The sequence below is a fragment of the Rhynchophorus ferrugineus genome, unplaced genomic scaffold (genome assembly GCF_030347505.1).
Source record: "Rhynchophorus ferrugineus isolate W39M unplaced genomic scaffold, kcgeb_rfMv2 rfM6, whole genome shotgun sequence".
NCBI classification, from domain to species: Eukaryota; Metazoa; Arthropoda; class Insecta; order Coleoptera; family Curculionidae; genus Rhynchophorus; species Rhynchophorus ferrugineus.
In genome coordinates, this window is record NW_027472585.1 from 44,794,086 (window position 1) to 44,810,709 (window position 16,624).

A 16,624-nucleotide genomic window follows, 5' to 3' on the forward strand; every position below is an offset into this window, starting at 1 on the left:
AACACCTTATTTTGGAACCGTTGAATGATGGATATATTAGATTTGCTAGCGGTACCCCATAGTTGAATTCCATATGTCCAAATGGGCTTGAGTATAGACTCATACAGCAATACCTTGTTATCTAATGATAACTTGGATTTGCGCCCAATGAGCCAATACATTTGATATAATTTTAGTCCTAGTTGTTTCCGTTTAGAGAGTATGTGCTTCTTCCAGGTTAGGCGTCGATCTAAATGCATACCAAGATATTTAACATGCTCTGCTTGGGGGAGTTGACGATGATTGACATTTACTGGTGGACATGTTCTTCTACGCAGGGTAAACGTTATATGCGTGGATTTTGATTCATTGGCTTTAATGCGCCATGTCTTCAACCATAATTGTATTTGCTCTAGGTGGGTTTGTAGGTTTATTGATGCTGTGACTGTATCTTCATAGGATGCTAAGATTGCTGTATCGTCTACATATGTTACCACAGTAGTTATTTTTGTGGTGGGCAGATCAGCCGTATACAGAAGATACAGTACTGGACCCAGTACTAATACCCAGTGTATAATATAATTTACAAATAAATATGTTCCAATAAAACGAAATACGCCCAAATCCCAATCCCAAAATTATATAAACATATATTTTAGGGTCTGACCGACGAGTTGCCAGCTCCAACTTTTATAGATTATTCGTCGTTTCTGTTGTACGTAAAGCAACTACGGCGCGTAATTCTTAAAACCAAAATCTAGCTATGTTGTAGCGAAAAATACAGACAGGCAATTTTAAGTCGAAATGGGTTTTCGTTTTTGTTTTATTTTCGGTTATTTCCGGAACTATTAAAGAGTTATGCCAAGTTTGGATGAAAGAAAAAACGATTAAGAATAGTATGATCACGTTTAATGTGTCCGCTTTCAAAAGTTATATACAGCTGTGAATTAACAAAATTCGAGAATAACAAGAATCTTCTGTGTTCGTTACTTATAAGATATTTAGTTTTTCAAAATCAGCTTTTGACTTGATCTGATATCTGGTAAACAAAGAACAGTTTAAAAAAATTGTTCTTGCTTGAGGTGTGATAAAAATTGATATGTTTCTAAACATATCAACTAACCCAACTAAGCACTAACCGAATATTTGTTACGGTAATAAATACGTTCATTTGTGCATCAAGAGTTAAAATGAATATTGCAAAGAATTTATTATTTGTTCGTTAGTTGCTAATTCCCAGTTGCAGCATAAGATAAAGTAGAAAGCAGTAGATAAACAAAAACCATAAAAGATATTTTAAAGATAGGCTATATGGACGAGCGAGATCGAAGAATGCTGAAAATTAGCAAAGAACGATGTAATTTTATTTAAACATTTTAAAGAAATTATTATTTTAATCAGCCTGGTGTATTTATTGTTCTTGCAATATATATTTTGGGTGTAAATAAAAGTTAAGGACTATATGAGTACATAAATGAAGTTATGACAATATACAGGAGGTAAAATGAAACTAACTACATAATTTGTCTAGATGGAACACATAGGACAAATAGAAGGAATTATAAATTATATTTGTTATTAATCTCCTAGAACGTCAACAATATGCTAATATAACTATCCTGACATGTAGAAGATCACTTCAGCAAGTGATCTACTGTACTATTTATAATCTAAATCTTATTCTAGATACTATTCTAACATATTTTAAAGTATATCCTAACTTATTCTAAAAACTATTCTAGCTTATTACAGAGATTATTAAATCTCACTCTATGTGTCTATTAATCAGTTCGTATGGTAGTTTGCGTTTGAGCCTACGCATTTCACTGTTATCGCGCACATTTAACTGTTTGGCGAGCGCATTAGGATGCACTAATAGACTTTCAGAGTACTTCGCACTAACACTCCGAATCATACTCGTTATGGGTTCTAAGATGGGATATCGCGCTGAATCAGTTTGTTGCACACGTAATATGGGGCATCGACGATGACCCCAAACACTTTGTTCTGGATCTTCTGGAGGATATCTATATTAGATTTGCTAGTAGTACCCCACAGTTCAATACCATAGTACTAAATGGGCCTAACTATTGACTTATACAGAAAAACCTTGTCATCTAATGATAATTTAGATTTCCGCCCTATTAGCCAGTACATTTGATTTAGTTTAACCCTAAGCTGTTGCTGCATTCCCAGATATTTAATGTTGTCTGCTTGTTGCAGTTCATGATTATTCAAGTTTAGTAAGAGACATGTCCTTCTACAAAGGGTGAATGTAACATGGGTGAATTTTGTCTTATGTGCTTTGATACGCCACGTTTTCAACTACAGTTCGACTTTGTTAAGATGAAGTTGGAGGTTTCTTGTGGCTGACATTTGATCGCCTGGTGATGATAAAACTGCTATATCATCAGCGTATATTACAATAGTAGTGTTTCTTGAGGTCGGTAGGTCAGCTGTATACATAAGACATAACAATGGGTCAAGAACACTGCCCTGCGGAACACCCAAATATATTGGGTGTAGGTCAGTGTATTCGTCACCCTGTTTGACAATAACACAATTAGTTGTTGAAATACTGTGGATACATGTTCGTATACGTATATTTTAATATTCAGACATTTATTATTTTAATTAATGTTATCAAATACATTTCTGATATTTTATTGAAAATACTGTGAACACAAGTAGCATATTTATTTAGTAGCATATCGTTTTTAATCTATTCCCTTTACTCCGTTATGAGACAAACATGATTAACTTAATGAATTGTGGTCAAACTTCGAAGAACAGTGTTAGATCACCCTGAAAATATTTATAAATCGAGGTTAGCAAATACATTATCAAGTTCATGATCACAAATGCGCGTTGTGACATCTTTAACACAACAACGTCTGTTATGTTTTCTTTTTTGGAACGATATTTCGGCTTCGAGAACGTCCATAGCCATCTGCGAATATCCTTCACGACGTTTATTGTTGTTTTTACGGTTCCAACGGTAATACCCGAATTTTCTTTGACGTCAAAGAGATTTCGAAACATATTTTCGCGGTTCGATTCTCGATTTAGACGTCCTACTTGTTAATTGTCAAGTTTTGCATTATTAAAATTAGAGTAGCGTGTGTCGCATGTCTTGTTTACACGAACGGATTTAGATAAACTAATTAATAATTCGAAATAGGTCGAGGTACTTTAAAAAAGCTTAGTAGGCTCTGATCGAGAAATAGACGTGGGTTATTTAGCGATATTTATGGGTCATAAATACATTAAAAAAAACTTAACATATAGTAAACTGGTTTTTAAACCATTATTAAGTAGTTATTTTTATGGTAATTGCAATATTGATAAGTTTTTAAAGGTTCCTACAAATTATTGATTGAAAAGAATCATATTATTACAAAAAATATATATGTTGACTTCACTGGAAAACCACAAGTTTAATCTTTTGTTTTAGAAGCCCAAGTCTTTCAATTTCTGAAGACTCATCTTTTTCTTAAGATCCTTTACTTCAATCAGTATCATGTAATGTGAACAGTGACTTTTTGTCACATATTACAACGTGGGGCAAAAGTCCCGCTACCATTTTGACATTTGGATAAGTAAGTTTAGTTTTCATAAAAAGTTTATTTGGTCTTTACATTTTTTTTCGTTATGATTAAAAAATTATATCGGTTAAATGGTGACTGCGATTCGCTATGAAACTTTCGGCTGTTTTTAAGGTATTTTTCATGACGTCCTGCAACATATGAGAAGATTAAGATCTTTAACATTTTTAAGATATTGAATCGTTTGGGGCTTATTCACATAAGCTTCTGATTATAAAAAAACCCCATAAGAAAAAGGTGCTCTTAAATCCGGAGGTCTGGCTGGCCATGCTAAATCGCCACTTCGCAAAATGGAAAAACGTCATTCAATAATTGAATTGTTGAACGAGCTGTGTGTGCTGTGGCCCCATCTTGCTCAAACCACATGTCTTCTAGTCCTTGCTCTTCCATTTCAGGCATAAGGAAGTTTCGAATCATGTCTTGGTACCGTTCAGCAGTAACTGTAACTACAACACCTCGATCATTTTCAAAAAATTAAGGGCCAATAATGTCTCCTGCATAAATACCACACCAGTTGTTTTTAGTAGACGCAATGATGTTTCATGAATTAACTGAGGATTTTGTGTTCCCCAAAATCGACTGTTTTGTTTATTGACGAGGCCACTGAGAAGAAAATGGGCTTCATCGCTCATTATCAATTTAGACGAAAAATCTTCAATTTCACCAGTCAGCCTTAGGATTGAATTACTTTACTCAACTCGTTGATCAGGGTCTCTTGGTAGCAATTTTTGAGCTAACTGAATTTTGTACGGGAACATTTTCAAATCAGTTTTCAAAATTCGCCAAAAACTGAGAACCATGTCTCCAAATTGATGTTTCTGGAGACTCTACAACACTATTGCGCACCAGAGTCACATTTTCAGCGTTGTCTTCCAGAACGAGACCTGGCTGCTGTCGTACCGTACTGTCGAAAATTCGCATGTAAACGATAATTTGTGGTTTTGTGAGACATTGGACGATTAGGATATTTTTGACGCAATTTCCGATGAGTGGCAATAATGGAATGATTATTTTCAATAAATATTGTCACTATTTCTGCTCGTTCTTGTGGCCTATATTTATCAATAATACAATTTGGACGTCTACATAATACAATGGTTTAAGCGAAACTGAGCAAAACGTCACCAAGCTGGCGCGAAATCAAAATGGTAGGTGTTTACAAACTGTCTTTGAGAGTATCTTTGACGTCATCTATGTCGTGTTGGCTGTTTTATTGGAAGAGCTATATATAAATAAGTATATAGAAAAGGCTAGTGGTCTGAACATATTTAAGCAATTATTTTCAGATCATAAATGTTAAGAAACGAACGCGTAAAAGCCATAAACCATATTTTGGTTTTCAATAAACGATAATAAATTCTCGTAATGGTCTCTATTGTTGATTTTTTACTTTAAAATCAACTAAAAGTGAAAATTAATCTAAATAATAAATACTAGACCATGGAAAAACTAGTCAAATCCATAAAAATGTGATGGTTTATCATTTTAGTTTATTTCAATGATAGAAACTTTGAACTATTGAATGACACTTTTACTATTATGAGTTATTAGACTAAAACTGTACTATAAATAAAACAAAACAGAACCCTTGGCAATAAAATCTTAATTTGACAGTGAAATAACTATTCTTATTTTGACACCCTAAAAACTGTGACTAGAATATAAGAAGAAGCAATAAACTTTAATAATACTTCAAATCCACAACTTCTGCGACAGTGTCTCTCCAATAAAAACCGATTATCTTTCAATATAAATAGAAATATCTTCCAACTAATTTATTTACAATAAAAGTTCACTAAAATTAACTAAAACTACATTTATGAACAACTATTGAACACTATTTGAAAGCGTTTCTCTAATACCAACAGTATTCCATAGAAGTGGAAGATTTAAATTACAGAACTTAATGGTATATTGCCATAAACTGCTCTAGAAAAGCTTTCGAAATATAATCGATAGTATGAAACATTTTCGCGGTAAATAACTGAATAAATATTTGGTGAAAGGTATAAGCTAGCACGAGTTGCTTTGCGAGTAATTTCGTTGAAATACATTTCCGACTTTATCGGGAAATAAAATGTATTATTTTTGTTTCGGGCGTCTTCCTTTCGGAAGTGTCTTACACCTTGTTAGCAACATATTTAGGGTTAATTGAATTACAGCCGTAAAACAAACAGACAATATCTTAAAATATAGTTATATTGACACAATTTCGTTCATTTATTGAAAATGGCATAGGATTTTAACGTTAAAGATGGCGTCGAATATATTTCCAATACAGTCTGTAAAAATGTAAATGTCGTTTTAAACATCGAGCGGATATTCATTCTTATTTTATCGTAGTTAAATAGAGATAGAATGCTGTTTGATGCGACCGAACTTGTACCCGAATCAGCCAACAAAATACGATTTTGGGTTGATACTGGTAGGCTATGTCCCAATGTCTTTAAAATTCTTCAAAATATTGGCGATAATAACTAGAGGTTAGAACCGGCAACATTGCGACGTGTTGATCGAAGTATATATGACATTTCGATGACGTGAATTGGCTGTTTTATTGGGCGAGCTGTGGGTGAGCCCCATGAACTTCTTACAAGTTATAAACTTAGGTGTTAAATATGATCTTTTAGGAGCCATTACATTTTAAATACTTTAAATGTAATGTTTTGTGGTAAAATTATATAACAATAACGTAACTAATGCTTTTAATCAGGTGTTTGCCTCAGTTTAACTGATAATTTTGATTGAGGTCTGTTCTTTACTCAAAAATAATAGAATTTTATAGGTATGCCTAATACACTATTAAGTTTTGTGTACAAACTAAATATTGTAATGCAAGCAATGTGTGAAAATCCATAATAATTCCTTCTTCCTCCTAAAATTATAAACAACCGTAAACCAAAGACTGTTATTTAAGGGCTTTCAATAAGAGTGTGTGGAGATTGGCAGGTATTGTGACAATAACATGTTATGGCACCTTTTCTATTTGTTTGAGTTTAAGTTGTTGCTTATAATTTAGTCATTGATGACAATTCGTCATGGTAATGTAACTTACCAAAGTGTAAACAACGAGTCAATTTTTTTTCTTTTTTTTAATTACTCTTAGTGGTTCCACAATCTGCCCAATAGGCAAGTATTTCTTATATATATATATATATATATATATATATATATATATATATATATATATATATATATATATATATATACATGGCATGTAGAAAATCACTTCATTAAGTGATCTCCTGTATAAAATACTATCTTAATTAATTAGTCTTATTCTAAGGTCCATATATGTCTAATAATCAGATCAGATGGTGTTAAACGTTTTAGTCTACGCACTTCACTATCAAGTCGCATATTTAGTTGATTAGCGAGTACATCGGGATGCACTGATACTCTTTCGAAGTACTTCACACAAACACGTTGAATTATACTCGTTATACGTTCTAGAGGAATATAGCGTTGTATCACTTCATCTGAAACATAGTACGGAGCATCAACAATGGCACACAAGACTTTATTTTGAAACCGTTGAGTGATTGATATATTAGATTTGCTAGCGATACCCCATAGTTGGATACCATATGACCAAATAGGCTTGAGTATTGGCTCATACAGTAGTACCATGTTATCTAATGATAACTTGGATTTGCGCCCGATGAGCCTATACATTTGATATAATTTGAATCCAAGTTGTTTTCGTTTATAGAGTATGTGCTTCTTCCAGGTTAGGTGTCGATCTAAATACATACCAAGATATTTAACTTGCTCTGCTTGGGGGAGTTGACAATGATTGATATTCACTGGTTAACATGTTCTTCTGTGCAGGCTAAAATTATATAGGTGGATTTTATTTTATTGACTTTAATGTGCCATGTTGCCAACTATGGTTTAGTGTGCACCAGGTGGGTTTGTAGCATCTCCATGAGATGCTAAGATTGCTGTGTCGTCTGCGGTTTTGCCACAGTAGTTATTTTTGTGGAGGATAGATCGGCTGTATATGGAAGATATAGTATTGGACCCAGTACACTACCTTACGAATCAAAATAAAAGTGTAATATCTAAAAGAATGTTTGTTAGGATAGGAAAAGTAGGCTTAGCTACAAGGCACATTTATAGAGGAATAGTTATTTGAACAAGCATGATTGTCATATATAGAATGATGCCGGTATGTACCAGATTCAGAAAGTGACAGTAGCGATATTTTTTTCCCTATATATCGATATTTTTCGATATATTTTTTTTTAAAGTTGTAGCGATAGTTGAAAATTGTGGATCGAACTTTTAATTATTGCAAGGTGAAATATGCGTATTTAAAACGTAGGTTTTCGAAGGAGAATCGAACTTTTATTTTGTGGATGTCTGTCCCTGGTTCTCAAGAGAATTTTGCGTAGATAAGTAGGACTGGAGCCGAAAAAGTTCGATACGTGTATCGATTGTTTTGTGATTTCCTCCTCTCGGACATCAAGTGATTTTTTAGTGGTTTGATACTGATATTTTGTGTTCGTCGATAAATCAATATTTTTTAAAATCCTACGGACATCCGTAGATGACAATGAATCCATAAAAAAAACTCCATTACTCTATACTTCTTCAGTAGCCTGCTTATTTCTACACTTATTTAGTTCGATATCGACCCACATTTACGGATAATTTATTTATTATACTAAATATATTCATTGATTATAGTATTACAATATATTATTAAAGCAATAAGAAGAAGAATAATTAGTGCGATATAGGTGATTAAAAAATAGTGCAATGATGAATAAAGCTATTCATAACAGTTCTTGTGAATATGTACTGGGTTAAACAAATCAAACAATTTGACAATGAGTGCATAATGAACGTGCCTGGGACATGTCACTTGGTGAATGATTAAATTCCACAACAGCCTACTCATGAGAAATGCAGATGATACTAGTTGGTGCAGGCGGGTAAGTATCCATTGAGCATATTTTACTACATATCCAGTATTTTTAGTTACAATAGATTAAATGAAAAAGTTAAAAACTACCCTATTTAACTACACTTATAAAAGTTTGAATCTTTATTGTGAAAATCGATACAGTATATATTCAAAACATTGTCCATCGATAGCCGTAACTTTTTCCAATCAATCAGGCAATTTACGGATTCAGTTTACTAATCTGAAGGAGTAAGGTCTGGGGAATACGGTGGTTGGGCAGCACTTCCCGTTTAAACGTTTCAAATATATTTTTACAGATTTTGCAACATGTGGCCGATCTTTGCTCGTATTCCGCCGGTTTTCGGACAGTGCTCGACTTAAAGGCATTATTTTCATGCCTTTCTTCAATTTTTTTTATCTATCCAGAACGCTCTTTGTCTTCAGTGTCAAAATCGCCCATTTTAAAATGTCAAAATCAGTATTCACATATTTAAATCAGCAAAGTATGGTTGATATAGATTTCACTCAGCATTCGATGACATCCAGCCTCCCTCCAAAACTTCCCACAAATGCAATTTACTCGGTACGAATTCAAACATTTTTAAAGCACTGAATACAATTTCTGTTCACACTTAGAGTAGAAAACAGAGTATACTGCCTTAACTATTTTTCTCACAGCTTGGACGCTGGTCCATCGTCTCAACCAGGTTAACCAGCCGTCAGTGCGAGTTGTATCTTCGGCATTCGATTAGCATGTGCTTGATAGACAGTGAGGAGCCACATTATACGCACAGTGGTAGACTTCTTCCCTTAATGAGAAACTCAGAATGAGAATGAGAAGCGGCAGTATTGTTTCAACAAAGTTTTGCTGCTTTTTTGCAACTATACGTCATTAATTTGTTTGATTGTCTTCTGTAGACATATGTAATAGCAACTTCATTGTCGATGCTGAGGCTCTTCTATACTAACCCATGACCTTTCGCGTCAGGGAATGTTATTGTGGATACATTTCGCATCACCAGTCACAATATGTCACAAAAAATTTTAATTTTTTGCTTGGCAAGCAATTCCCCCTCTCTTGGATCTTTTCCATCACATTATAGTTACTAAAAACAGTTCATTCCTCAACTGTTAAGTTGTCTGAAAATTCTTGGAGAGTTTCAGTTCGATTTTCCCTTAATAAAGTCATCACTAAATTATTGAAACTAAAACGGTCAATTTGTATATAACGATGCAGCATCACCATCGATTTCTAAAAGTGTTTTATGGAGTTAAGCATCTGGTTTCTTTATATATACTCCATGGCGACTGTCGACTGTCGATCTATACGTGAGGATTCTACCCAGGGATAATTCTAACTCCACCAATATCTGCACCCAATTCAATCAATATAAAACTGAGGAATATCCTGAACATCTTTTCATATTCTCGGACGGCTCCAAGCCATGAATACGTGGGGACAGCATTTACACCAATGATGTCGGAAGGACACTTCAGGCCCCCATTTCATCGAGTGTATTGACGGCTGTTCGCCATGTTAAAGGTCCTGATCTCGGTTGAAGCTATAGAAGACAAATGATTAGTTCGCGTCTTTGATTCAATGAGCTCCTTAAAGTGCCTCCAACCTTATCTACCTCCACACCTGCTAGGAATGCTTATCCATGAACTAACCTCTAAATTGGAAACAAGCGGAATAACTATCACCTTTATGTGGCTCCCTTCTCACTCTGGGATCATTGAAAATGAAAGAGCGGATTACTTAGCCAAGAAGAGAGACGGATCACTTACAAAAAATTTCGTCTTCTGGAGTAGAGATATAAAGCACCACTGTATTAGAATCTTTAGACATCTAGACCAACTCAGATGGGATCTAACAGAAAACAACAAGCTTTGGGAGGTGAAGAAAAAGTATTATCAGGGCCTTAACACCACTAACAATAGCTGGCGTAGCTTATTGTCGCTTCTCAGAATTGTTCACTGCAAACTGACCCATGAGTTTCTCATTAAGGGAAGAAGTCCGTTCTACGTCGAATGTGGTTCCTCGCTGTCTATCAAATACGTACTAATCAAATGCAAAAGATACAACTCGCACTCACGGCTGGTTAACCTAGTTGAGGCGATGGACCTGTGTCTTAGGCTGAAGAATCTGGACGGGCTGATTAATTTTCGGACCGTAACAAGAATACTGCTAGAAATTGTGCATCAGTGTCATGGGTTATGCGACCATTGCATACTCATGCATCTGTATGCTTTTATAATTTTTTCTTGTCATCGCCTAACATATACCCTTTATACTACATATTTAACTTTAGACTTTATATTCCGACCATGTATTTATATTGTTCTTGCATTCTATACTTGGAATAACTTTGTATACTTTAACTGATGAGTAAATAAATAATTTAATTAATCGTCACCAACATATGTCGCCGACCAAAGCAAATGCATTCACATAATATATTGATTATTCTCAAAATTCTATCCGTACCTTTATCTAAAACAGCTGTAGCAAATTATCAGCTTTAAGATCATCCAAGTCCTCTCCGCAACTCATTATCGACAGAAGTCCTTTTTGAGCGGCCCTTACGTGACGAGATAAAACACAATGAGGTTCTCTCCAGAGGACTTTTAATCTTATGTAAGCTCTTGGAAATCACATCATTTTATATAACTATTTCTAATGTTCATGTTTCTAGTACGCTGTCTAGTTTTTAAAGACCTATTTAGAAAGACAAAAATGATCGTTAATAGTTCACGATTCAGACCGCGTAATGGTATATATGTTGTTCAAAAAGTTTAGTCGATCGTTAAGCATAATTCAATAACACGTTTTCTCAAAAATCTTCTCAATTTGCCTGATTTGGCTCCAACAGAAATTCGAAATAGTATTTCGAATTATCTTGGCTCTTTGTTGTATCTAAAAAGTTTGACTATTTTCTGATCAACATTCCTTTAACCCAACTAATTACTTGTCGCTCGTTAATCAATAAACAACCGTTTATATACATATAAATAGAAAGTCGATTATGGTCTGGAATTTCACTACCAAAAAGATTGAATTATTTAAAATCGTGTTAAATTTTTGAGCTTTTTTCTCAGCCATATTTCGTTCATTTTTTTTGTTTCGTTAATTGGAGCAATGACTCGAGCTATAGAATAAATATTAAATGATGTGTTATTGATCGGTATCGTGACTAATGAAATGGCGCTGGCAGTTCTGGTCTATTTTCATTTCAGCCAAAAAAAATACATTGACTAAAACTCAACGTTAAACTTTAGAAATTGAGAATATTAGAACATAAATAATATTTATTTTAAATTATTATTATATTATTTTTTCGAATTGTATATATATGTATATATATTATATAACAGGTGAATTGAAAAGTCCCCGTCGTATCATAGTAAAACAGATTTTTTGGCAAAATAATTCCCTTCAATGGTGATACAGTGATTATAGCGACCGTCTAATTTTTCGATACCATTTTTGTAGTACGATTTGTCCTTTGCTTCAAAATAGGCCACAGTTTCATCGATCACCTCTTTATTCGACGAAAATTTCTTCCCAGCGAGCATCCTTTTGAGATCTGAGAACAAGAAATATTCGCTGGGGGCAAGAGCTGTAGAATACGGAGGATGAGGAAGCAATTTGAACCCCAATTCATGGATTTTTGCCATCATTTTCACTGACTTGTGACATGGTGCATTGTCTTGGTAAAGCAGCACTTTCTTTTTCTTCATATGCGGCCGTTTTTCGGCGATTTCGTACTTCAAACGGTCCAATAACGCTATGTAATAGTCGCTGTTGATGGTCTTTCCATTTTCAAGGTACGCAATGAAAATTATTCCGTGTGCATCCCAATATACAAACGTCATAACCTGCCAACGCCATAACTGTTGCGTTTTCCCACACTTTGGAGCAGGTTCATCGTGTGGAATCCACTGAGATGACTGTCGGTTTGACTTTGGAGTGAAATGATGGAGTCATGTTGCATCCATTGTCACATATCGACGCAAAATCTCGAGTTTTGTTACGCTTGATCATCTTCAAACGCTGCTCCTAATCCCCAACTCGTCGTTGTTTTTGGTTAAGTAACCTCGCACGGCACTCACCTTACACAGAGCTTTCTCATATCCAAATATTCGTGAATTATATGATGTACACGTTCAGTACGTATCTTTAGAGCGTCTGCTGTTTTATTAAATTTCAATTTACGGTCATTCAATACCATTTTGTGAATTTTTTAAATGTTTTCGTCGCCAACAACCTCTTGTTGGGCGTCCACTGCGTTCATCGTCTTCGATGCTCATTTCACCACGTCTAACTTAGCATAACAATCCTTGACGGATGATTTTCCTGGGGCAGTGTCCGGAAACTCGTCATCAAGTCAGGTTTTTGCGAACTGTATTTTTCCCTTCAAAAAGCATTATTTATCAACATGCAAAATTTCTTTTTATTAATTTTTTTCACAATAACAAAAGTTTCTTCACTCAAAATGCTATAATTCACAAACTAATAATCCGACAGCTGCCAAATTTATACAAGCATCTTTTGAGCGTTAGGGGTAACTAAAAAAATGTATAGATTTATTTCTAGTAGCGCCATCTATGTGTCAGACCATTTACTTTTCAATTGATCTGTTAATAATGATAATATATATCGTAATCTCGTAAATTGTATTTTGAATAATTAACTGGTTTTGACATAATTAGTATTAGATAAAAAGCGTATAAAACAAAGACATATAAAACATAGTAGCCGCTTTTTATTTCAAAGGGGTTCTTCCATATCTATTAATTGTGTCATGAACTATGAGTTATATGGTTAACCTTATTTGCATCTAGATATTAAACTGTAATTACGTATACCTTACATGTGTTCCACGAATGAAAATACTGTATATGCACACTAGTATAGTAATATACGTCAGTTATGCTATCCTAAATATTTATAGGCATATAACTATAAAGAAAAAAAAATGTGTAAATGTTTAAAAGTATTATTTAAAAATGTACAAAATTACATAATTAAATGTGATGTATTCTATAAATAATATAGTAATATAGTAAAAATTAAACGAATTAGAAATAAACTGCAGTTGTTGTACCTAAATTTTAACTATTATTATGAGAGTTATTTTGATGTCATGATTTGCCTGCAACTATATATCTCATTTGTTTGCATGTATAGGTTAAACATAGCAAAAATCAAGCGTTTAAAGTTAATTTTTCGACCTTCATTGTTTTAATCGAACAAAAATTATCTCGCAAAAAGCTGTTTTTTTGGACGTAGCACAACCCTTTGATAAATGCTGGCATAAGAGAGTGATATATATAAGTTCCATAAAATTTTACCAAAGTAATACATTGACCACTCATTGAAACTCTTACATCCCAGTCAGTATGTTTACAATTAAGCAAGAGGAAACTTACTCAACAATAAAAGAAACAAAAGCACGTATACCGCAAGGCAATATTTTGGGCACTGTTCTTTACCTACTCTATAAATACATATGTACGTGCCACAAATAGAAGATGTTAGTATGGCTATATTTGCTAATAACACTACGATACTTGCTATTGGAGACAATAGCACAACAGGTCAATTAGAAAGTCCCCGGTCTGACACATAGATGGCGCTACTAGAACTAAATCCATGTCTGTTTATTATGTTGTTTATGTTCTGGTTAACCCTAACCCTCGGCATTTGGAAAAAAAGAAAATGCTGCTTCACCAAGATAGAGCACTATGTCACAAGTCAGTAAAAACCATGGCAAAGAACCATCTATCCACCGTATTATACAGATCTGGCGTCCAGAGTCTATTTCCTGTTCTCAGATCTCAAAAGAATGCTCGCTCGGAAGAAATGTTCATTGAATGAAGAGGTGATCGCCGAAACTGTGGCCTATTTTGAAATATAATCTGTGGCCCCAAAGGGCAAATCGTACTACAAAAATGGTACTGAAAAGTTGGAGGGTCGCTATAATCAGTGTATCATTCTTGAAAGGAATTATGTTGAATAAAAAAACTAATTTTGCCAAAAAATTGTGTAGGCCGGGGATTTTTCAATTGACCTGTTAGAAGCCATTAGAAAACTTAAAAGCACTTGGATTGAACATATTATCAAACCAGCCGTACTCTCCAGACCTTGCTTCGTCCCACTATCAACTTCTCGCATCAATGGGACATGTGCTTGGTGTTGGAAAATTTGGGGAACAGCATTTTGCGCCAATTTCGACGAAGTTAGGAAATGGCTCGATGAACGGTTTTGCTTGAAGGACAGTTTTTTGAGATGGAATTCATAAATTACCTGAAAGATGGGCAAGATGTATGGAATCAAGTGACCGACACTCGAAGAAAATTCCATTGTCTTGAAAATTATGTGGTTTGAAAAAAACAATAATTACTTTACGGTACACCATACGTTGCAGTTTCAAAGAAACTTTCGCACGAAATGGATTAATTTAAAACTTACCCGAGACTCCGCGAAGGATAAGGGAACCAACCACCGGAAACTTTCGACATATTAAACATTTTTCGATTAGTCGCCTATGGAAAAAACAAAACGCGTTAGCCCAAGCCGTCACGTGTGTCTGTCGGCCGTGATCGGCCGTTTCCGAGACACGCGATCCACCACGACGGCAGTCACCACGAGACCGCCAACTATGATTGCTGACTGCATCGTGTCACGGAAAACATTTGACGGGCCACTACTTGGATCTTGATGTTCATTTGTCGTAAGAACGGCCGTGTGCGAAAAGCCGTGTCGTGATTTTCGTGGTTGGACGCGAAGATCTCTAGGCGCCGAGTACGGTGTGACGGTGCGATAGTTTTCGGTACGTTAAAATGGTAAAAATGAAGTGAAACCTTGTCATTTTATGTACATATCGATTGTTTCGGGAAATATGGTGGATATAAATGTATTATGGTAGCGGTGGAGTAGAATTGATCGTGTGTGTTTGGGTTAGTGATAAAAATAACTAAAAGCCCAGGACATTTATTTCGTTTTTTTACTTTTAACACCGCTATTAAATTATGCCAGCGACACCTTTATCATAACTTTTTTTATTATAAGGCACACAATTATTATCCAATCAAGATAATAATTATCATTAGTTGAAAATTTTTCGTAATTTGTTTGTATATGATTCACCATTCATATTCATACATAATATGACTACAAAAGAGGCATTGAAATATATACTCTATCAATGATATCAGACAAATATACAAACAAAACCAATAAAATGTAGTATAATATAAACTAAACAAATTTCAAATGTATTTTCAGGCAAATATAATTTTCTTACTGCATTATCACTGTTTACTATTGTATTTTATATAAATATAAAACTCCTTTTAATATTTTTCTTAATTTGTCTGGACCTGATTTGCCATTTGTTATTCAAACATTATATGAATTATATACTGGATCATTGATTTGAGAAAGAAAATAAATACATAACCAACAAAATGGTCCTACAATATATATTAACCAAATTAGCAGTTTATTTTCAGCAAAGGATTTAAATTTATTAATGCTCCATCACTGTTTCTAATTATATTTTACATGAATATTAGTTTAATACAGTTTAATATCTTTCATAATTTGTGTGGATATAATTCAGCATTTGTTATTCAAACATAATATAGTTATTGTTATAAAAAAGTTATTTAAAGAAAGAAAATAAATACAAAACCAAGAAAATGTTCGTACAATATATATTAACCAAATTTATTTTCATGAATTGATCTGATTTTCTTACTGTTTTATCACCATCATTGTATTTTGTAAAATATATATAAAAATAATTTTAACATTTATCATAATTTGTGTATATATAATTCACCATTTATTATTTAGACATAATATGACTGCACGTAAAAAATATGGTACAGCAATATATATTGGATAATTTATTCCATCGAGAAAATACATATAAAATTAAAAAAATATTTCTACAGTGTATTCATGAAGTTATTAATGCTTTTTAACGAAATTAGCAACTTATTTTCAGACAAATAATCTAATTTTCTTTCTAAATTATCACTGTTTATCAAGTACATATTTAGAAAAATATATTATACCTACACACTTAATAAATACAATTATTGATACTAGGCAATT

General features: G+C 33.8%; 1 protein-coding gene across 8 annotated transcripts in view; it reads left to right on the forward strand.

Annotated features, from left to right (window-relative positions):
* The window catches only part of shaker (Potassium voltage-gated channel protein Shaker), a 505,244-nt gene that overhangs the window by 358,082 nt on the left and 130,538 nt on the right, over window positions 1–16,624 (forward strand). The window contains exon 1 of one of the 8 annotated variants that reach the window (XM_076407123.1): window positions 8,481–8,524. The exons of the other annotated variants lie outside the window; for them this stretch is intronic. Within the exon in view, the coding sequence (XP_076263238.1) occupies window positions 8,496–8,524 (29 nt within the window). The 5' untranslated portion in view covers window positions 8,481–8,495. Of the gene's footprint in view, window positions 1–8,480; window positions 8,525–16,624 lie in introns of those variants that run through there. 8 annotated transcript variants of the gene reach the window in all.